Raw genomic sequence first — 24,697 nt, 5'->3', positions numbered from 1 at the left:
CACTGGCCATAAAAACAAGTTTAGGATAAGGACTGAACACTCAAACATTTGTAGTTAAAAGAAGACAGAATTCTGTGCAGGTTGGGAAAAAAAACTGATGATAAATTTCTAATTTTTAACTTTCAATCACTAATTTACTTCCGTGTCCATTCATTTCTTGTATTACTACTGAGTATGAAAAAAATGCTCACAGTGATGGTACACTTCTTTTTCAGGAGAGCCACAAAGCGAGGGGCCACATTAATATTCAATCCACAACAGATTGTCCATGCCCAGATTTGCACCAGTTACTTCTAAATGGATTCTCTGTATTTTAGAGTCCATCAAAAGAACTGTGTAGCATGTGCCTAGAAGGCCAGCATCCAATTTCTTTGGGACAATATTCCAACTTGAGGCTTAAAGGACGACATCCAAGAAAGAAAACAGTGGGTGTGGGGAGGGGGTGTGGGTCATATTTCAAAGGCTATTTTTACTCTGTAGAAATACCTTGAGTCTGTTGTTTCTGCTTCATCTTCGGCACTGCTGGGGAGCTTCCAGTCTGTTCTCACTGGCGGCTGATGTAACCCGACGGGCGGCTGAGGAAGATGCTGGAGGTGAGGATGAGGATGGTGGTGGTGTGGGTACGGAATACTGCCCTGACTGAGATAGGCGTGATGCTCGTTCCACTGCTGTAACCGCACTTGCTGCTGCTGCCTTAGTGTTTCCAGAGCTACACCCCCGTGCATACGATCTGCAAAATATTTGGGAAGAGTTTAAATTTTCATGCATTTGGGGTTTCAGGTTAATTTGGGGTTTCAAGTTACTCAAGGGTTTTTGCAACCAGACTTTCTTCACAGAGACAAAGAAATGCCTACAGTTTGGGTTTCGGAGAAAGCAATATTTTCTAAATTTGCCAGTAACTAAAGTCATGATAAAGATGATGGTGATTCTTCCTTACCTACATAATCATGTAAACTGGCATGACCTGGATGCTTGATATCACTTGGCATTTGGAACAAGATTCTGACTGTTACACTAAGCAACTGATCTTTGCTGTCATTATTTGAAGAAATGAATCAATCTTGACCCAAATTAATATTGCACAGTACATGTCAATTTAAGGAAATAATCTCTGAATTTGTCACATCCAGCAGTGACAGGAGAACTTACCTAAAGCCTCCCCTATAGGCAATCCTGGGGGGTTCTCATCAGTGAAGTTATTCAGATGTGAAGGAAGGAGGGGGCCGGGCTGTGCGATGGCTCGCAGAGGACTGTGGCCTTCTTGCAGCATGGGAGGGGGATGCTGCTCAGGAATCACAGCCTCTGCAGGAGGGGACTGTGGTCGGTGAGAAACCGCACTATTAAAGAAAGCGCTGTTGGGTCCTGCCTGATAGGCAGGAGAAAGTTGAGGAGGTGGCTGCTGAGTCAGCTGGTTCAACGGATTCTGTGGCGGGACTACCTGATTTGGTTGGGGTGGCATCTGATTTGGTTGTTCAGGCAAATTACTCTGCTGCTGATTTAGCAAGGCAGCGTGCTGTTGGGGAATTGGAAACGGTGGTCTGGGTAGCTGGGGAAGGGGATGAAAATGACGACTGGGGATTGCATACTGTGCATGGGGAGAAGGGAGAGGAAGATTAATGTGTCTCGGGTTGAGATTATCTTTGCGATGAAATTTGGTATTGGGATAAACAACACCAGGACGCGACTCAGGACTTCTGTTCTGTGGATTTGATTCCAAATCAATCTAGAAAAAAATAAGAAGTCTTTCTTAACTATGGAAGATCTGGGTCCTGTGGCTCTCCACCTTTTCCCACCCCTAGCACATCTACAAGATAGGATAGATTCTTATCAGTCACAGCTGAGTGCTAGGTGCCCAGTCAATCACTTTCTGACAATCAAAGGAGGGAATAAATATGTTTTAAATTAGAAAAGATGAAACAGAAAAAAGCATATTAAACTTGAGTCCTAAGAAGAGATAGTGCCCTCTTATTAACATACCCACTTTAATTCCTTTAAAAACATTATTTTTAATTTCACACTTTCTTCCTTGGAAAGATAACTATTTATTTCCTTCTGATATAAATCATTAAAATGTGTCCTTTCCTTCCAATTTTATTGTTTTTACACATCTCTTTCTTCAAATATATCTATATTCATTTTAAAAATACTTGTCTCAATTTAAACAACTTTGAAGTGAACAAATAAATAAGTACTTTATCACCTTTGTATAACCAATTTGGTTGTCAATTCTTGCCATTAGGTATTGACTTTTATTCTTTCAACAAACGTTTCCTGAGAGCCTACCAAGGGCACTGCACCTCATGCTGGAGACTTAAAAAGGCAGTACAAAGACTCAGTCCGTACCCTCAAGAGCTTATAGCGAGGGCTGAAACCATGATCCTCAGGCCATTTCCGGCCCACCGAATTTTTGCAGTTAAAGTTTTACTAGAACACAACCACCCCCGTTCACTGACACACTGTCTATGGCCTCTTTCTCACAGCAGTGGCAGAACCCAGTGACTGCTTGGAAACCATGTGGCCACAAAGCCTGAAGATGTACTATCTGGCCTCTCGCAGGAAAAGTTGGCAAAGCCCAGGCTTGGAGGCCAGTAGAGGGTACCAACAAGTAAACACAAAATTAGAGGTGTTAACAAAAGGAAGTGATAGGAGAGCCTAGTGCCGGAGACAATGAGAGGTGGCTTCACAGAGGCTATGGCGTTTGAATTGAATCTTGCACAGGCAGCTGAAATTTACCAGTGTGGGAAAGACATTCTAGGAAAAGGTAAGAACTTAACCAAGGGGGCGGGGGGGGGGGGGGGGGGGGGGGTAAAAAAAAAGGGAGGAGGGGGGGGGGGGGGGAAGGGGGGGGGCGCACAGGAGGAAGACGGGGCCGGGGGTGGGGGAGAAAGGGGGGGGGAAGGAGAAAAATATGGCAGATTTGAGGAGCATGAGAAGCTTTGTGTACACACAGCTACAACGTCACTTGTTTAGGTGTTAGTTTTCCCCTTCCTGACATCAGATAAAACTGCAAGAGCCCAATTACACAAGACCCTGAATGATTAAATACTGAGAATAAACATTTTTAATCCTGTATGTAAACTGTGCTAAGCTACCAAAGATTTGTAAGCTAGAGAGTGCTGTCATCCTTCTGAAATCCAAATTTGATCGTAAGTGGTGACAGTGTGAAAACAGAAATATAACGTGGAAAGAAGCAATTTTTCTTTCCCATCTCTGTCAAAACACTCAATGAGCTGCTGTGGTATATCAATCTCCCTATAAGTTTCAATGTGGAAATAGTCACTGAGGACTTAGAGTACTTGCCTCACCAAAGGCTCTCAAGCTAAACACAGAACTGACCACTCTCCAGAACCCAGAACAAGCAGCTTGCTCCTGAACTGCAGCTGAGGTACTCCTGGCAACCAAGCTATCACAACGGCAGCGACGTGCCTATCATGCCTCCGGCGCATTTTCATCTCTCATCACTAAGTTCACATGGACTTGCCACTGAATTGGACCAATAAGGTCCTTAAGATCACTGGGTGTATAGAAACTGCCTAGAAGATGAAATGAGAAGAATGACGATTTCAGGGGCGCCTGGGTGGCTCAGTCGGTTAAGCGTCTGCCTTCAGCTCAGGTCGTGATCCCAGGGTCCTGGGATCGAGCCCCGCATCGGGCTCCCTGCTCAGCGGGGAGTCAGCTTCTCCCTCTCCCTCTGCCTGCAGCTCCCCCTGCTTGTGCTCTCTCTGTCAAATAAATAAATAAAATCTTTAAAAAAAAGAATGACAATTTCATCCCAGTCTTCCCAAGGAGCTGCGAAGCCTGCTCTCTGACTGTCTCAGAGCCCATTACCCACAGTGGCATTATAAATATGGATGGTCTTCAATAATGAGTTCATTAACCATTTACAATGAGCCAAGATTTAAGCTTTATACATTAAATCATTAAACTTTATCTGCAAAATTAAAAACAAAGTTTCAGAACCTACTTAAGGTTCTTTGTAAACAAACATTGTCCCCCATAAATCTTCATCTTTTTGATGACTGATGCTACATTCAGCTGGGATATACATCTTTCTATAAGATGCTGTTGAAAAAGCATACTCAGATCATATGAGGGAGATCGTAATGATTACGTGTCAAGGTTGTTTATGGACAAGCTGCCTCCTTCACTTCTGACTTTGACATGGACAAGAAGCTAGGCCGGTCATAGAAACTTAATCAAGACTGTGCTACCTGGGTGGCTCAGTCAGTTAAGCAGCCAACTCTTGATTTTGGTCATAATCTCAGGTTCCTGGGAGCCAGACCCTCCTTAGGCTCCCCACTCAGCCAGGAGTCTGCTTGTCCCTCTCCCTCTGCCCCTCCCCCCACCTCTCTCTCTCTCAAATAAATAAATAAATAAATCTTAAAAAAGAAAAAAAAAGACTGTGCTACTCAGGGCGCCTGAATCACTCAGCTGGTTTCGGCTCAGGCCATAATCTCAGGGTCAGGGGATCAAGCCCCACGTCGGGCTTTGTACTCAGCACAGAGTCTGATTGTCCCTCTCCCTCTGCTCTTCCCCCTGTGCGTGCTCTCTCTCTCTCTAATGAACAAAATCTTTAATAAATAAGTAAAGGAAGGAAGGAAAGAAGGAAGACTGTGCTACTCTATGACACTACAATAATGGGCTAAGCAGCATAGAGGACTGTAATGTCTGAAGGAGCCTGAGAATTAAATTATTACCAGAATCAGATTATCCTCCATCATTTTCCTCTTAATACTGAGGCACTGAGTCAAGGAGAGCTAGGAATTGGCATGCCCCTAGGCCCTAGGACAAAGCATCAGCGTGGAAAGAAAATGAAACACGTCTATCAGGTTGCCTAGTTCCTGAACAGGGAAAGATCATAAGAGAAATTTTACAACAAGGACACGAGAGACACTTGGCTATCTCAGCTTCAGCGGCTCTCACAGCACCCAAGGCTCTTGTGGTAGATTGCACCCTGCGCTGCCTTGGACTAGAAGGGCTGCCACGGCTTCCTCACTGCCACCTACTCTCTTCCCGCATCCCCTTCCACACACACAGAACCTCCACTTGCACGGCAGCTCCTGTCAGGCTCCAGCACGAGGGGCCACCGGCTGCCTCATCTGTACTCCTCCAGTAGGTACTAAGTCCTCTCAGCTGTAGAAACCGTGACTCAGAGCTGCTTATGGGACATAAGTCACTGAGTATAGAGTACAGCTGCTTAAAGCCAGCCAAGTTGGAAATACAGATTTGGAAGTCATTATCATGCAGCAGAGATTTAAAACCATGGAACTGACCTAGTTTATGGTGAGAAATCATAGAATGCAGAGAAGTGGAGGACAGTGACAGAACCCTGGGAAACCCCAACATAAGGACTAGGGACAGATGGGAAGGGGGTGGGCAGGAACTTATAAAAGAGGTCATGTTAGAGTTGCACAAAGTAGAAACGTATGTCAAAGAAACCAAAAGAAACAAGATGGTCAAGAAGAATGAAGTAGAAAATAGTAACAAATACCAGAGAAAAGACAAGTAAGACTACAACTGAAGTGGGTTCATAAGAGTTGGTCGCTTGAGGGGCGCCTGGGTGGCTCAGTTGGTTAAGCATCTGCCTTCAGCTCAGGTCATGATCCCACAGTCCCAGGATTGAGCCCCGCATCAGGCTCCCCGTTCAGCGGGGAGTCTGCTTCTCCCTCTGCCCCTCACTCCGCTTGTGCTCTCTCTCCCAAATAAATAAATAAAATCTTAGAGATTTCCAGTGGCACTAATTCAACCAATGATTTGGTTTTCCCTAACTGGTTCACAAGTACAGAAGCAAGGAGAGTAGATGAATGGGTGGAAAAAGAATTTAGGATTAGTGATGACATGAGTAAGTCATGGGGATAAAAGGTACAGCACAGGGAATATAATCAATGGTACTGTAATAGCGTTGTACAGTGACAGATGGTAATTACACTGCGGTGAGCAAGCATAACATACAGACTCACTGAATCACTATGTTGTACACCTGAAATTAATGTAACATTGTGTGTCAACTATACTTCAATTAAAAAAGTTAAGGATTTATACAGAAGGTGTAATGAGAGAACAAGGTAAGCTAAAGCTACTTAAGGAAGTTAGGTCTTCCTTCTTCACTATAACAACTCTTTGCATTCTGAAATTATTTTCAATGACGCATCTATAGCTGTGTCTTCACTTAGTACTTTATCATGGAAAGGCTCTAAATTCAAGTCTATCACTGAATAACACAATTTGAGAAAAGTATACGAATAAATCAGATAATGTAGCCACAAAGAAAAGGTGAAGGGAGAGAGGATAACACAACCCACCAGATCCTCATGAAACAATAAACATAAAAGACATACATAAAAAGATAGAAAATTTTCTTTAAAACGTCAAGATTCCAAGATGATCAATTAGACTAAATCCATCAGGACAATGCATTCACCAAATGTAAGCAGCATACCTGTTTTGATTCTGTAGGCTTTTTCTCTGGTGTTCGAATCTTATTAATTTCAGATCCAGGGTTATTTGTATCACTTTTACCTAAGAAAATATTTAAAAATTCTTATAAACTGTCTCCAATGAATGTTACATTTCCAGTGACTAACCATTATTAGACAGAAGCAGAATATTTTGAACATTTTTCACCCATTATATCGATTTATACTACTGCCTGGGATTTGCTTTTTCTAAAGTTTCAGAGTTGCAGTTTCCCTGCAAGAAAGAAAATTTATAATTAAAGTAAACCTCATTGTCAAAACAAAAGCTTAATAAAGGAATGACCTTAAAACATGAAATAATTTCAAAGATAACTGCCCATTCTCCAGGAATTTGTAGCCTCGTTTTCTTAAACTAGATGCACAAAAGGCACTGGCATTCTTGAGCCTTTGCTCAATGCTTTGGCCATTCACAAACGCAATTAAGCAAAAATCCAAAAATATGCCAACCCAATTAACAAAGGAATCTAAACTGAACAGATATTCTGAAAGGAATGTAGTTACCACTACTTAAAAGTAATAGCAAACTAAATATAAGTGGATGATAAATAGTAAAGGAAACAAATTAAGATTTAAAAAATTCAATCAGAATAGAATTAAATAATGCTATTTCACACATGAAAGGATCTTATTTTTCTTTTTTTTAAGATTATATTTATTTACTTGAAAGAGACAGAGAGAGAGAGAGAGCAAGGGGAGGGGCAGAGGGAGAGGATTTCAAGCAGACTCAGCTGAGCACAAGCCCGATGCAGGGCTCAGTCTCACAACACTGAGATCATGACCTGAGCCGAAATCAAGAGTCTGATGCTTAACCAACAGCCACCCAGGAGCCCCACACACGTGAAGGGATTTTAATCTATAAGAGTTAACTGTTGGATGTTTTAAATTCCTTGAAAAAAATCCCTGATTTGGGCTATTGTTTAAAAACACTTTTTTATGGGGCACCTGGGTGACTCAGTCAGTTAAGCATCCAACTCTTGATACCAGTTCAGGTCTTGATCTCAGGCTCATGAGTTCAAGCCCTGCACTGGGCTCCACACTGGGCATGGAGCCTACTTAAATACATACATACATACATACATACATACATATATACATCACTTTTTTAGGAAAGCCACTGGAAATTTGTAAAATGAATTTTCATTCCAGAATACGGTTACTACTAAACTTCAAGAAACGAAAACTACAATGTCTGAGATGAAAAATACACTGGATGGAACTAGCAGATTAGACATTATAGAATAAAAACTTAGTGAACTTGAGCAACAGGAACTACAAAAAATGAAATACAAAAAGAAAAAAGAGAAAGAGAAAAAAAAGAAAGTGCATCCTTGAACTGTGGGGAAACTTTAATCAGCCTAGTATTTGGGTAGTTGGAATTCCTGAAAAAGCCAGGAGGAGGTGAGACAAAAAATATCTTAAGAAATAAAGGTCAGGGGCGCCTGGGTGGCTCAGTTGGTTAAGCGACTGCCTTCGGCTCAGGTCATGATCCTGGAGTCCCGGGATCGAGTCCCGCATCGGGCTCCCTGCTCGGCAGGGAGTCTGCTTCTCCCTCTGACCCTCCTCCCTCTCATGCTCTCTGTCTCTCATTCTCTCTCTCGCAAATAAATAAAATCTTTAAAAAAAAAAAAAAAAAAGTTAAATTTCCAAAGAAATAAAGGTCAGGTGCCTGGGTGGCTCAGCCTTTAAGCGTCTGCCTTCGGCTCAGGTCATGATCGCAGTGTCCTGGGATCGAGCCCGCATAGGGCTCCCTACTCCACGAGAAACCTGCTTCTCCCTCTCCCACTGCCCCCTGCTTGTGTTCCCTCTCTCGCTGTGTCTCTCTCTGTCAAATAAATTAATTAATTAATTAATTTTAAAAAATTTTTGAAAAAGAAAAAAAGAAATAAAGGTCAAAAGTTTCCAAACTTGATGAAAACTATAAATCCATAGATCCAAGAAGCTCAACAAAACCCCAAACACAACAGACACGAAGAAGACTACACCAAGGAATATCATAAGCAATCTACTAAAACCAGTAGAAAAAGAAACTCTTAAAAGGAGTCAGAGAAAAAAAGTCACATTACATATAAAAAACAAAGGTAGGATGACATCAGATTTCTTACTAGAAACAATTCAAGCAAGAAAACAGCAGAGTAACATCATTAAAGCACTGAAAGATTAAAAACTGTCAACCAAGAATCCTATACCCTGCAAAACTATCTCTCAAAAATGAAAGTGAAACAAAAATATTTTCAAGCATACAAATACTGAAAGAATTCATCACCAGTAGATTCACATTACAAGGAATTTTAAGAAAAGTCCTTCAGGCAGAAGGAAAATTCTATCAAATGAAAACATGAATATATAGAAAGAAAGAAAGATTACCAGAAATGTTACCTACATGGATAGATACAAAAAATTATTGTTCTTATTTAAAACTCTTTAAAAAGATACTTGGCTGGGGGCGCCTGGGTGGCTCAGTCATTAAGCGTCTGCCTTCAGCTCAGGTCATGATCCCAGGGTCCTGGGATCAAGCCCCGCATTGGGCTCCCTGCTCAGTGGGAAGCCTGCTTCTTCTTCTCCCACTCCCCCTGCTTGTGTTCCCTCTCTCACTGTCTCTCTCTCTCTCAATCTGTCAAATAAATAAAAATCTTAAAAAAAAAAAAAAAAGATACTTGGTTGTTTAAATAAAAATAATAACAATGTTCAGGCTTATAACATATGTAAAAGTAAAATGCATGATAATAATATCATAAAAACCAGGAGAGGAAAAATTGAAATATTATAAGGTTCTTTTACTGTACATGAAGTGGTAAAATACAAATTAGAAAGTAGACTGTGAGAAGTTAAAGATGTATACTATAAACTCTAAAGCAAATACTAAAATAATACAGAGTTATAGCTAATAATAAAAAAACGGAGATAAAATGGAATCATAAAAAATATTCAACTAATCCAAAAGAAGGCAGGAAAAAAGTCAAGGAGAAACAAAAAACAGATTGGACAAATTAAAAATAGATAGCAAGATGACAAAATCAAGCCTAACTATATAATCACATTAAGTATAAATGGTCTTTTTTTTTTTTTTTTTAAGATTTTTATTTATTTATTTGCGAGAGAGAGAATGAGAGAGAGAGAGCATGAGAGGGAGGAGGGTCAGAGGGAGAAGCAGACTCCCTGCCGAGCAGGGAGCCCGATGCGGGACTCGATCCCGGGACTCCAGGATCATGACCTGAGCCGAAGGCAGTCGCTTAACCAACTGAGCCACCCAGGCGCCCCTAAGTATAAATGGTCTAACACCCCAATTAAAAGGCAGAGATTGTCACATTGGACTAAAAAAAAAAAAAAAAAAATTAAGAGCCAACCACATGCCACCTAAAATAAATACACTGTAGGGACTCCTGGGTGGCTCAGTCGGTTGAGCACTTAACTCTTAGTTCTGGCTCAGGTCATTATCTCAGGATCTCAGGATTGTGGGATTGAGCCCCACATAGGGCTCCAAGCTCAGCAGGGAATCTTCTTAGGATTCTCTCTCTCTCTCTCTCTCTCTCTCAATCTCTGTCCCTCCCCCACTTCCCTCTCTCCCAAAGAAGTAAATCTTTTAAAAAACAAATAAAATAAAATAAATGCACTTTAAAGATTTTATGTATATGAGAGAGACAAAAAGAGCATGCACAAGAGAAGAGGAAAATGGAGAGGGAAAAAGAGAATCTCAAGCAGGCTCTGAGCTGAGCGCAGAGCCCGAGCAGGGCTCGATCCCACAACCCTGAGATCATGACCTGAGCCAAAATCAAGAGTCAGATGTTTAACCGACTGAACCATCCAGGTGCCCCAAGAAATGCACTTTAAATATAAAGACACCCAGAGATTAATAGTAATAGGTAAAAAAAAAAAAAAAAGAAAGAAAGAAAGAAAAAAGGGTAAAAAAAGATATACCATGCCACCACTAGTCAAAAGAAAGCTAAAGTGATTACATTAGATACTAAGCAAAGTAGATCACAGAGCAAAGACTATTACCAGGGATAAAGGAAGTCATTCCAAATTCACAAGAGTTAATTAATCAAGAACACATAATCCTAAATGTTGATGCTCCTAATAACAGAACTTCAAAATTAATCAAGCAAAACTTCTTAAGGAAAAATAGACAAATGCCAATTGTATTTGGAGATTTCAATATTCTCCTCTCAATACATATTTTTTAAAAAGTAGAAAATCAGGGCGCCTGGGTGGCTCAGTTGGTAAGGCGACTGCCTTCGGCTCAGGTCATGATCCTGGAGTCCCGGGATCGAGTCCCGCATCGGGCTCCCTGCTCGGCAGGGAGTCTGCTTCTCCCCCTCCCGCTCCCCCCTCTTGTGCTCTTTCTCTCTCACTCTCTCTCTCAAATAAATAAATAAAATCTTTAAAAAAAAAAAAAAGGTAGAAAATCAGCAAGAATATAGTAGTTGTGCACAATTCTATCTATCAACTTGATCTAAGTAACATTTATAGAACACTCCATTCTTTTCAAGTGAACATGGAACATTTGCAAAGATACACCATATTCTGGACCATAAAACAAATCTCAATAAATTCAAAAGAGTTTGAGTCATACAAAATATGTTTTCTTACCACAATGGAATTAATGTAGAAATCAGTAACATAAAAATTCTTAGAAGATCCCTAATAACTAGAAACTAAAACTTCCCTTTCTAAATATTCCATGGACCTAATTTCAAGTGAAATTAGAAAGTGTACTCAACTGAATGAAATGAAAATACATCAGAATTTGTGGGATGCACTACTGAGGAGGAAAACTGTAACACTGAATACCTATATTAATTTAAGCTTTCACTCTAACAAAGTTTGTGCAAGAGTTGTATACTGAAAACTTTTAAAAAGAGGGCGGGGCACTCAAAACTGTTAAGATGTCAATCCTCCCTAAAATGATCTACAAATCAACACAATCCCAATCCAAATCCCAGGAGGGTTTTTTGTAGAAACTGAGAAGCTGATTCTAAAATGTACATGGAAATGCAAAGGACCTGGAATAGACCGTTTTGAAAAAAGAACAAAGTTGGAAAACTCATAGTACCTGATGTCAAGACTTTCATAAAGCTACAGGAATCAAGACAGCACATCTGGCATACACATAAACACGTGCATCAACAGAACAGAACAGAGACTTCATATATGCAGTCAATCGATTTTCAACAAAGGCACTACGTTTAATGGAGGAAGGACAGTGTTTTCAACAAATGTTGCTATATATATATATATACACATACATACAGAAACAAACAAAAAAACCATCTGAATTCTCACCTCACACCACATATAAAACTTAACTCAAAATGGACCTAATGTGAGAGCTAAAACTATGAAATTTCTAGGGAAAAAAACACAGAGCTTTGTGATCTTGGATCAGTCAAAGAAATTTAGACACCACACCAAAAACATGACTCAAAGGAAAAAATGGATAAACTGAATTTTATCAAAAGTAGAAACTTCTACTTTTTGAAAGATACTGTCAATGAAAAGGCAAGCCATAGCCTGGGAGAAAATATTTTCAAAACATGTATCTAATTAAAGATTTGTATCCAGAAGGTATAAAGAACTCTTATAACTTCATAAAACACACTAATAAAAAAAGTGGGCAAAAATATGAATAGACACTTCATGAAAGATATACAGAGGGCAAGTAAGCCCAATGAAAAGATATTCAACATTATTAGTCATCAGGAACATGCAAACTAATACTACGATCAGATACTATCACATACCCACTAGCAAGGGTAAAATTAAAAAGAATGAGAACACTAAGTGCTGATGAGAATGTGGAACAGCTAGAAATCTCATACGTTACTTAGTAGCTGAAATGAAAAATGGATCACCACTTTGGAAAACAGCATGGCAGTTTCTTATAAAGTCACCTATGTATTTATAATATGCTCAGCAATCTTACTCCTGGGAATACACTCTAGAGAAATGAAAACGTATGTTCACACATATGTTCACAGCAACTTTATTCATAAGAGCCAAAAATTATAGAAATAACTAAGGTGACCATCAAATGATGGGTAGATAGAAACATTGTGGTGCATCCACATAATAGAATACTAATCAACAGTAAAAAGGAAGGAACTACTGACACAGACAACATGAATGAATCTCAAAAGCATTAAGTTACGTGAATGAAGCTGGACACACCAAACTCTATACTCTGTGATTCCATTGACATGACATACTAGAGACAAAACTCCTGATTAGTGGTTGCCCAGGGCCGGGGGTTGGTGAAGGCAGACCACAAAGGGATATGAGGGAACATTGTGAGTTATGGAAATATCCTATATCTTGATTCTGATGGTGGTGAACAACTCTCTGTATTTGTCAAAACACATCAACTATATGTTTTAAAAGTGAATTTTACTGTATATAAATTATACCTCAATAAACCTGACTTTAAAAAGCAGACTGGGTAATTTTTCCTTATTTATAATTCAAGTAGACAGGAGATTGTGATTTACATAAGAACTACTTTAAATCAAGAGTAGCATTCATGTTTAGTACAGCACAAAAATAATTTGGGTCAATAAAAATGTTTAACAGGAGAGGATTTTCCAGCTCAATTTTAAAGAACTATCATTTAAAACACTCTAAATATTGGCCACCTAGGTGGCTCAGTCAGCTGAGCGACCAACTCTTTGGTTTCGGCTCAGGTCATGGTCTCAGAGTCGTGAGATCGAGCCCCGTGTTGCGCTCCTCGCTCAGCGGGGAGTCTGCTTGAGATTCTCTCCCTCTCCCTCTGCCCCTCCCTATGCTTTCTATAAATAAATAAATAAATAAAATCTTTAAAAAAAATAATCATACTGTTAAAAGAACTTTATATGTTGATACAAACAGGCATATCATCAATTCAGGAACATGAGAACAGTGAAGCAGCTCACCATTTCGACTTGGCTCATGCTGCTCCTTCTCCTGATGAGGGTTTTGTGGCTGCCCTATGCTGACAGGCGGGTGGTGCCCAAGGCCATATGGTATGGGAGACCCCCGTCCGTGTGTCTGTAAGAGGTTCATATTGTAGGCCATCGCTGCCTGGTGCGTAAGGATCCGAGGATCGACTGCAAATCTGCCCTGGTACCCTGTCCATGGTACCTAGGTTAGTACAAGAAATAAAATAACTGCATTACGTGCATTTTGAAAGGCAAGCTGCCATAGTGCTGTTGATTAGGAAAGAGCAAACACACACAGAGAGATGTTAATTTTATCAAAATGAATAACTACAAAGTCAATGCTAATTGTAACAATTGGCAGAATTACTGCTACATCTTAACTGGTCAAAAACTGGCTTCTTTAAAAAAGAAAACTGGCTTCCTGAATCTTTAGTGTGTAGGGAAAATTGATCGTTTTTCAGGTTTGGAAGAAACTGAGGACTTAAAACTGATAATTATTCCTTGACACATTACATCATTTTATAATCTTGAAACATTTCCCCCCAATATGAATGTATACATGTCATAGGTTACCAAGGAAATTATCTTTTAAATTATAACTGCATAGTTACATAGTTTAATAGACTAAATGAGAGAACGGGGAAAATTAAGAAAGAATTTAGTCTAAGGAGTCTCGACACAAAATACACATATTCCAACTTTACATGAATAACCCAATCATTTCATGTCCATTTACTGTAGGGAAAATTCAAACAGGCTATTAGTTTAATTAATGCTTTTGATTAATTCAACTCTTCCCTTAAACCACAGAAACAGAACATTTCTTTAGGTGTTATCTAAACATATAATCTCTGCGTACTAACATAAAAGGATAAATACAATGACATCTAAGCTACTGCCCCTCTTACTGTAATATAACTGTTAAATGCAGACTCCTAAAAAAATCTTATATAATAAAAGCCTCTTTGACCTAGTAAAATGAAATATAAATCCTAAAGGACTTACTATTTAAAGCAAATGATGTATAATGTTGCCAGGCTGTCTGGGAAGAAATAAGTCAGCTATGGGGAGTGGGCATGAATTACGTATTTCTTACTGACAGTTATTCTCATTGGCTGCTGTAATTGTAAACTATCGTGATCAATATGGCTGAGAAAGGTTTATACAGCTAGGCATTTTTCCATTTTGGTGGTGGGAGGTGCCAAAAATCCCTGGCAGTAATCACCTCTGCCTGAAATTATAATACTTGCCTTAAATGAAAGATATGTTTTCTAGGCTAAAATTCCCGAATTTGGAAATATTATTATATAAGCAAATTAACAAAATTACCAAAATATTAAAGAATCTTAAAGGAATAAAAATGGGCTATACACAAGATGGAAGCCCTCTAAATATCTATTGTCTTAGAAAGGATTTAATAATGTTTTTAAGTACCAGTAAGATTTCATAAGGAGTGAAATTTCTCAAAAAAATTCACAGATCCAGAGAGCTTCTTTGCCTCCTCCAAAAAACTATATTTCTTAGGAAAGGTTAATGAATTATGTAAGAATAAAAAAGTAAAAGATAAAATAGAGCATCACTTTATAAAACAAGAGAACAATTTATAAGCTATGTTAACTTTCAGCTCAATTTTCCCAGTAAAAATATTTTAAAAGAATACAAAGGCTTCTCAATCAAAACATCCAATTTACAGATTTCTTCATAGCCACTGATAACCTAGTAACAAATTGTAAGCAACAATTCATATTTCTTTGGTCATTTCAAAATCTGAAGGTTAAAGGAAGAGCTGCTATAAAAGCTTACAGGCACCGAAAAATTTTTTTAAAAAAGGTACAACACTATTTGGGATAGTTACTAATTTAATGAAACCTATTTTATTTTATTCAATAGAAAGTATCTCAAATGTCCACTTACAGGTAAAGGCACCGACATAACTACATTCCCTCCATAGACAGCAGGTACGTAAAGAATACTCGTCCCAGTGTGAGGATCTATTCTTTGAACAGGGCTTGGAGATTTCCCCAAATTTGGGTGAGGTCCAAGAGGTGGTGGAGGAGTATATGCTCTAATAGGATTGCCAATAAGTACAGAAGGATTGGGCTGAACTGAAAAATAAAGAGAGAGGGTGCACTCAGTAGTTGTACACATTCCTCTAGACAAGAATAATTTAAATCACCAACAGCAAAATACTATTTCCCAGGTCTTCCCTAAGATATCTTATAATCAAAGAAATACCAATGTGGAAGAGCAAAGCATATTAAAAACACATAACCATTTTACAATGTTCCCTAAAATTAGCTTGAGATATACAAAGTATTCCTTTTGTAAACCAGTATAACTGTAAATGTCTTCCAAGAAGCTAGAGGTGTGTCTTTCAAGAGAGAAAACCATACACACTCAGTAAACATTCTTCTAGGACTAGGAAAATAAATACAATCCTTCACAATTAAGTTTTGGCTTACAACTGAAGGTTGTACAAAATGAAGGTTAAGCAATTATTATTTTAAAAGCACAATTTGTAATATTTTAAATCGTTTAAATAAACTTCATCTTGAAATTTCAATGACCCAACATTTGTAGAATATATTTTCCCAAAACTCTTGTTGCATGGGCTTAAATGTTTTTCCTCAAAACTTCTAAATATAAATCACCTGTTTTCAGAAACAGCATAAGAGAATTCACAAGACCAGATGTGTTGAATAAAAGAGTTAAGTGAGTTCCAAAGTGAGAGTGTGTGTGTGGGTGTGTGTGTGTGTGTGTGTGTGTGTCCCCGCCTCCTCCCCATCCTCCTCTTTCTAGTGATGAAGTTTGGGGTTAAATCTCTTATACAATAAAAGCAAGTTATCTCAGAGCTAATTTTCTTACCAATTCCATCATTCTGGAAATGATCATTCTGGGTATGATGGAGGCTTTTCCCCTTTAAAGAAAAAAAACAGAAGTATAATAATTTAAACACATTTAATATTAGGAAAACAATAACCACTTTCCTAATCCTATGCAAACTGAATATATACAGCAACAATTAAAATTCAAAGACTGCAAGTCTGTAATCAATAACCATTAGACTGCTTTGAGTCAACTTTCTTTTTAAATATTAAGTCATGGGGGGGGGTGCGCCTGGGTGGCTCAGTCAGTTACGCGTCTGCCTTTGGCTCAGGTCATGATCTCAGGATCCTGGGATCGAGCTCCATGAAGGGCTCCCTGCTCAGTGGGGAGTATGCTTCTCCCTCTCCCTCCACCCCCTTTCCCACCCACTCATACTCTCTCAAATAAATAAAATCTTTTAAAAAAATAAATAAGTAAATAAATATTAAGTCATGGTGCTAGGCCTCTAATTTTCTCAGCTTCAAATTAAGGGTATCTAAAATTCTTTGTTTAAATGATTTTTTAAATAAAAAGAAATAAGCAATGTGACTGAAACCTAAATTCTGTTCCTTTGCAGCTTCTCTACAAATTTTCTATTAATTAAATGATGAAATGAAAAGTTGCTTTTCAAGGGAAAAACATCAGTCTTCAATCCCTGAGGATGAAAACCTTTAAAACAACCATGTGAACATAAACATGGTTTGGGACTTATGGTATTTCGAGCATGATTCATGGCATCTTAAAGTGTAAAATTTACTAAAGGGATAGGAAAAGACACTGACACAATCTGCTTAAGAGAATGTACAAATGTTCTAGAAAGCAATTTGGCAATATTACCAGAAGCATCAAAAATGTATATACACTTTAACCCAATAATTGCACTTTCAGGAATTTATCCAAATGAAATAATACTGGATTTGGGCACAGATGTTCATCACAGCATTGTTTATATGTATATGTTAACAACCTAAATGTCCATCAACTGAAGATATATTAAATAAGCAATGCTAGAAATGGGATGATTTTAGGGCAGAAACAACATTTGAAGAGACAATGGTTCTGAACTTCTGGACTTTAAAAAATGTCTTTCTCGCTCTATTGGCTAAATGTAACACACAAAGCCATGATGATACAACACAAGTAGCGCGTAATACAACTTAGCCTTAGACACACACAAATCTGTTATTTGTACATAACATCTGAAAATTGAAGGGGGGGTGGTAACATCTATAGCAGGGAAAAAAATTTCTTCCTGGCCAAAGCGAAAGTACAGTGACGCTTCATTTACCTCCCTATCTGTCACAATGTTAATTATTCAAGTCAGCACTAAACATCAAAGGCGTGCGGTCAGGTAGGCTGGTTATGAGCAGACAAGGGCAACGAAGCTCCAACTCTTAGAGAGTCAGAAGAAACACTCAAAAAAGAATCACAGTCGGTCCATTAATCCGGAGACTGTTCCCAGTGATTGGCACTAGCTATAAAAAACAAACTTCTGAAGAATAGAGGAGCAATAAGAAAAGCATGGCAGGAGAAAGAAGAAACCATGAAAAGGTGAGCGTTGCAGGCAGCAGAGATGGTGGAAATAGGTGGGAAGCTCAGAAGCAGAAGCAATCAGAAGTGACATCAAGAGCAGCTGAGGCACATACACTGATGGAAGAAAGGAGAGAAGACTATTCCAAAAGGGTAGCAAACCATTTCGATTCCTTAGCCTCTAATGAACCATCAAGCAGGGGTGAACGTGCAGCATGCAGAGAAAACAGTGATAGTCATAGTGTGGTATGAACAGCCCGCCAGAGATGTCCACACCCGGATCCCTGGAATCCGTGACTATGCCATGTATGTGGCAAAAGTGACTCCGCAGATATAATTAAGTGGTGTATTTGAAATAAGGAGATTATCCTAGATTATCTGGGTGGACCCACTCTAATCACATGAGCCCTAAAAGCAGAAAAATTTCCCCAGCTGGAGTCAGACAGATGTGGCAGAAGAGGCAGTCAGAGATTCCAAGGGAGAGAAGGATTTAATACATTGCTGGTCACTCTGAGACAACACAAGGGCCAAATGCAAGAATAGGAGAGAAGCCTCCAGAAGCTAAGAATGCTCCAGCAGGCAACGAAACAAGGACCTCGGTCCTGCAACCACAAGGAAATAGATTCTGCATGAACTCAGAAGCAGATTCTTCCCAGAGCCTCCAGATAAGAGGCCAGTCAGCCAACACTTTGATCCTGGCCTTGTGAGACCCAACACCAAGAAACCAACCAAGGGTTGGGACATGTGACCCAAAGAAATGTGAGATAATACATTTGTGTTGTTTTAAGTCACTAAGTTTGTGCTAATTTGTTGCAGCAACAATAGGAAACCAATACAAAGAATAACCACAGTCTAGGTTAATCCTATATGTAAAGCTGGAAGCAGGCCAGACAATATACATCAGCACTCTGGGTTGTGGGATACACCAAATTAAAAAGCAACTTGGGGTCTATCATGTGAAAAGATATGCACCTCTACAAGTATAATTCAGCACTCTGTACGGTTCAGTGCAGGAGGTACCTTACTCAGATGCTTCCACTTAGCACGCAGTTGTTGGGCAGTAAGTGTACTTGGTCCGTAGAATAATCATATGGTGTTTGGTAGCTTACAAACAAAATAATAATGTAGCAGTAGGGTTAGCACTAACTGTCTATAAAAGTCATTCCACAGTGATAATTCCAAAAGTTTGCTAATAAATCTCAGAAAGAATGTGAACCTCTAGTAGAATGTCAGGATTTTTATAAGCAAACATAGCTCACATCAACATAGTTTGTAAGGACTTTTTACTCTACCATTCGTTTATTCAAATATTTACTTTTTCACACATTGTTTTACATTTACACATTCAACAAATGTTAATGAGGCCCACCACATGTCCACCCATGCCCAGCTGGGCACTGCGGCTACTAAAGTACACAGACTGACATGCTTTCTGATGTCCGGACAGTGAGACACAACACAAGCAGCTGGAGACAGATAATGAAAACACCTCACAACTAGAATCTATAAAATAATGCTTCGGTCTTTTTAGAGGATCCATTTCTGAGTATTATCTATGCTCTGTCCGGTTTTTAGTGTGTGCGCAAATGAATCTGTTCCATTTTAGCAAAGCTTCCAAACATTGCTCCCAGCAAATGCCCTAGGAGTAAGTGGAATGAAAACAGGCAAATTGCTTTTCTCCGTGCTAATTCTGCAGGCGCCCATGAAACAGGCGCTTGGCGATAAATGATGCCTGCAGAGAGGGAGGCAATAAAGGGCCAGCTCGGACAACTGGCTCCTGGAGCCCTAACACTCCGTACCTTCGCTAACACCATCACAGAATGGACCTCTTACATAAAGTTATGTGACTGCTCAACAGCTCGGGGCATGTTTTGTTGCCAAACACAACCCTAAGCAAGCAGGTCCTGGAGCACTTAACTATCAGCCAGGCTTCTGATGACTGCATCTACATGAAATGAGACTGGGATTTAAATCGTCAATACTAACTGTATCACCAATACTAATTTTTAGTATTTCTTATGCACAGAACTGTGTTAAAAGTTAAACATTAAGGAAAACTTAAGGGGAAATTGTATGGTTTAGTATCACATTTTCAGAAACAGCATCCTTGGGGCGCCTAGGTGGCTCAGTCGGTTAAGTGTCTGCCTTCGGCTCAGGTCATGATCCCAGGGTTCTGGGATCGAGCCCCGCGTCGGACTCCCTGCTCAGCGGGAAGCCTGCTTCTCCCTCTCCCACTCCCCCTGCTTGTGTTCCCTCTCTCGCTGCTCTGTCAAATAAATAAATAAAATCTTTAAAAAAGAAAGAAAGAAATAGCATCCTTCTCTAGCAATGAAGTAAATCCCCATTCATCAAAAGACTCTAGCACATGAAATAAAATATGTGGGATTTGTTTCAAAATTTTCCAGTGTGTATATCTGGTGGGGGAAGGAGGGGAATGGTCTGTAGATGAGACAAGATTAAGTTGGTAATTAATAAACCTAGATGACAGGGGGTCACCCAGGTGGCTCAGTCGGTTGAGCATCCGACTCTTGGTTCTGGCTCAGGTCATGATCTCAGGGTCCTGGGCCTGAGCCCCGAGTTGGGCTCCGTGCTTAGCGGGGAGTCTGCCTGTCCCTCTACTCCTCACGCTCATGCGCGTGTTCTCGCTCTCTCTCAAATAAATAAATTTAAAAAAAAAAAAAAAGAAAAAGAAAACCTAGATGACAAGGAATTCATTATACTATTCTACTTCTGAATATGTTTGAAACTTCCTACAATAGAAAATTAAATAAAACAAAACTCTAGCACAAATTCAAACCTCAAAACAATTTAATGGAAGTAAAAGAAAATACTAGGAGAGAAAGGAGATAAAGTGACAAAAATAACCTCTTGCTCACTATACCTCAGTTGTTTAAAATTATTGATTATTCTCATACATGCTTTAAATATAAAAATGTGATGAACCACTGTGTTAGTGACATAGAAACAACAGACGATATGCGTTGTATCAGTGAAGAATATTTTCTAAAAAGTCAAAAAAAAAAAATCAGGGCAATGGCTGTTTTGGCCATTAATTAAAATTACACAATCCGGGCGCCTGGGTGGCTCAGATGGTTAAGCGTCTGCCTTCGGCTCAGGTCATGATCCCAGGGTCCTGGGATCGAATCCCGCATCGGGCTCCTGGCTCAGCGGGGAGCCTGCTTCTCCCTCTGACCCTCTCCCCTCTCATGCTGTTTCTCTCTCGCTCACTCTCTAAAAAATAAATAAAATCTTAAAAAAAAAATAAAATAAAATAAAATTACACAATCCTCTTATTAAAAGAGAAAAGCCGGGGTGCCTGGGTGGCTCAGTAGTTAAGCGTCTGCCTTCGGCTCAGGTCATGATCCCAGTGTCCTGGGATCGAGCCCCGCATCGGGCTCTCTGCTCAGCGGGAAGCCTGCTTCTCCTTCTCCCACTCCCTTGCTGTGTTCCCTCTCTCGCTGTGTCTCTCTTGTCAAATAAGTAAGTTTAAAAAAATAAAAATAAAAGAGAAAAGCCACACCAAAAAAAAAAAATAGAGAGAGAGAGAAGCCACGCTACACTCTACTTGATGCATCATAACCATTATTCTCTTATCAAATATTTACTGAGCACCCACTACATGCAAAGAGTGGGGCGAGGCACTAGGGGCCATAAAAAGTATATAGTAGAGGATTTTTGTTTTCAGGGAGTTTATGGTTTTAGAAAAGCAAGTGGATTGAACATATATTTACTTCACCTTTAAAATGACAACAAAAAGCAAACTGCAGGATCTTGCTTAGGGTCAGTCCACATTTGGTATCATGGCTTGAATCTAGCTGCACCTATAGTACATAAATGGATGCTTACATTCTCAAGTCAGTAAGAAGAGTTTACTCTATTGTAGTTAGGGATGTGCAAAGGGTATAATGATTTTACAACATTTTAACTAAAAAAAACAGTAAAGTAAAAAAATGTATTCCCTACTCCCCACACACCCTAAACTCCTTGCTGATCCCTGTAGAGCCTGTTCTCTCACACCTCTGGCCTTCTGTATAAGCTCTTTCTTGAGCTTCATTCATTCATCTAAAAAATACTTTTAAGCACCTATGATGAGCCAAGTGTTGTTCTAGGCACCAAGGCTAGCACAGTAAGTGATATAGGCAAAAATCTCTGCCCTAATGGAGCTTTTATATCCTAGTTTCTGAAATGTCCCCTCAGTCTAGCACTATCCCCATCTACTCAGTGGACTCCTAAACAAGATCTCTGTGATGGAAACTGCCTTGAATCCACCTACTTCCTCTGACCATCACCCTCCACCATCTGCTGCAAAGGACTCCGGGGGCCTAATCCGCTTATCTAGGCTTCTCTAGCACCTACCATAGCAGCTGGTACACAGAAGAAACTTAACTATCTGACAAATAAGTTGATCAATTTATTAATAGTTTAAGCTTTAGAAATCTAGAAGATTCATTTATACAAGATGCTTAATCCCCTGGAAATCCCAAATCACTAAACATTACTGCACATTCGGTCCATTTTTATTAAACTAGTAACACACAACAGTATTTTAACACAGAAGTAGTTCTCTTCTCAGCTTAATACCTATTTAGCTGAAAGATTTTCAAGATATTAAACCATTAATTACTGTTTACACATCAGGTTTTACACTTTTAAAATGAAGCCCCAAATTGAAATATTCTTTTACTTCATTCATGTCATTTAATTTAATACCATACTGATGACTATAAACACACCAAAAAAAACCAGAATACTAAACATGCCATTCTCATAACTTTCTTTTCTAGATGGTAAGTGCAAGCATATGTTTTTCAGGCACTGTAGCAAATACACCAGCTGTCCCTGCCCGAAATAACTATGGTTCAAAAGTAGACATGGCCCTGACCGACCCACCTCCACTCCTGATTGGATTACTTCTTACACAACAAATATAGGTCAAATCAATTAGAGTAATCTTCAAGTCAACCAAATTTTTTCACTGTGTCAAATATTACTTGAAATGAATTGGTCAGCAACACAGGATTAGAACTGTTTTCTACAAACACTATTATATAATATTATTCCTTGTAATAATATGCTCTAAGGGCATGCTTTTAATGAGTGTTGACAGTCTTTTAAACTGCTTTGTTTTATTCACATCTTGCTAAGAAAAGCCTATCAGTAGAGAGGACAGGGAGATATTATACAAAGGACACCAGAAGCAACCAGGTACTTGAAAACTTTTTTGAGGATGATTAGGACATTGAGCACGGCTACACACCACACTGTATTCTCACTTACATGTCCAAACTAGACAAGCTCCTTGCAGAAACTGCTTGCCGCCAAATGTAACCTTCATTTCCAATGCTTAAAGTAACTTGCAGCCCAATGAACCTTGGACCCTTCTGTGCTGTTCTCTCCCTCTACCCTCTTGGATTCCATCAGCAGGCTTTACCTTGGGGGGTGACTGCTGCAGTTTGTTGGTATTTCCTGAATGCTGCAGTCTTAGAGCCCGGGGGATAAATTCAGGTGCCAGCGGATTCAACACATACGTCTTCTTGAGTTCTAAAGCCTCTAGCTGAGCTTTGATCTGTTCAAAAGTGATTCCGTGTAGGCTATTATTTTCATGACACAGGGCAATAAACCGTTCCCAAAATTTCCTACAGAAAAGATTTAGAAGATCAGTTTACAGTATCAGTGGATAAAATCACAGAAATGAACATAAGCAACTAAAGATAGTTTCGAATTCCCGCTTCCCACCCCGAATCCTCAGATCAACATTCATCTGACTATGATTCAGGTATAATCTTTCCACCAGATCACAAGACTCCAGAAGTTTGATTCTGAAACTATAGTCATGTCAAATATTGTGGAAAATACAAATTATGCTCTCAATTAATTTTGGCTGACCAATGCAAGTAATGTGGTCAATGCTCAATTATCCACCAATCTAGAATGAGTTTTGTTATCCACATAATAAGTAAGGATTTCAAAACTGATGCTACCTCATTTTACAGATGATCTGGTACTTCAAGACATACTCACATATACATTATATACATATACAAATATAGACACATACATAAATCAGACCGATTTGAATTATGGGGCCAAAGGAGCCTGGTGCTAGATGACTAAGAAAAGCCAACTCAGGACATAAATCTGAGCCACAAAGTAGATAATCCTCATGGAAGATTCTTTTTTTTTTTTTTTTAAGATTTTATTTATTTATTTGACAGAGAGAGAGATAGTGAGAGCAGGAACACAAGCAGGGGGAGTGGGAGAGGGAGAAGGAGGCTTCCCGCGGAGCAAGGAGCCTGATGTGGGGCTCGATCCCAGGACCCTGAGATCATGACCTGAGCCAAAGGCAGACACTTAAGGACTGAGCCACCCAGGCGCCGCATGGAAGATTCTTAAATAACTAGCTATTCCTATATTTTTCTCCTACTTAACAGATGCTTGTAACAAGCAGAACATTAATTGACTAAGAGAGTTTTTAAGTAATTATGAAAAATACAGGAAGCTGGAATGTGAATTTTAATGTTGACTATTCATTTCCTAATCAAATTAATAAACAGGAAAGGAAAAAAATACATTCAAAAACTTGTTGCAGTTGGACAGCTGTTTTCCTATAGGTTTGGAAACTGATCTCCAAATATTAAAAATATTAAATACATATTACAAAAGACAACATAAAATTTTTTTAATTTTAAATGACCATTATAAATATGCATACCTATCTTTAATAGGAGGTTCAAATAATGTTTTATTACACTATAAAATGATATGGTTTCTTTCCAAGTTGGTATCCTTGTGTCCAGGTGGACAAGAAGTAATCAAGATGGCTTCAAGAAGCATAAATGAAAAGGTTTATATTATAAAAGTTAGTATATGAATGGGAATTAGGTTATTAATATATTCATAAAACTTTGCAGGGTTTAA

The 24,697-nt window shown here is 39.1% G+C and overlaps 1 protein-coding gene across 1 annotated transcript in view; it reads right to left on the bottom strand.

The window, feature by feature from the left end:
• HELZ (helicase with zinc finger) overlaps nucleotides 1-24,697 on the bottom strand; it is a 160,032-nt gene that overhangs the window by 27,632 nt on the left and 107,703 nt on the right. The window contains exons 23-29 of the mRNA XM_021678518.2: nucleotides 23,211-23,415; nucleotides 16,250-16,301; nucleotides 15,299-15,489; nucleotides 13,379-13,586; nucleotides 6,440-6,519; nucleotides 1,150-1,723; nucleotides 487-730 (exon numbers count right to left, since the gene is read on the bottom strand). Coding sequence (XP_021534193.1) covers nucleotides 487-730; nucleotides 1,150-1,723; nucleotides 6,440-6,519; nucleotides 13,379-13,586; nucleotides 15,299-15,489; nucleotides 16,250-16,301; nucleotides 23,211-23,415 — 1,554 coding nt within the window. The remainder of the gene's footprint in view (nucleotides 1-486; nucleotides 731-1,149; nucleotides 1,724-6,439; nucleotides 6,520-13,378; nucleotides 13,587-15,298; nucleotides 15,490-16,249; nucleotides 16,302-23,210; nucleotides 23,416-24,697) is intronic.

This window comes from Neomonachus schauinslandi, chromosome 15 (assembly GCF_002201575.2).
Source record: "Neomonachus schauinslandi chromosome 15, ASM220157v2, whole genome shotgun sequence".
Lineage (NCBI taxonomy): Eukaryota > Metazoa > Chordata > Mammalia > Carnivora > Phocidae > Neomonachus > Neomonachus schauinslandi.
Note: the sequence above shows the minus strand (reverse complement) of the source record. Positions and strands in the feature narration are given on the sequence as shown.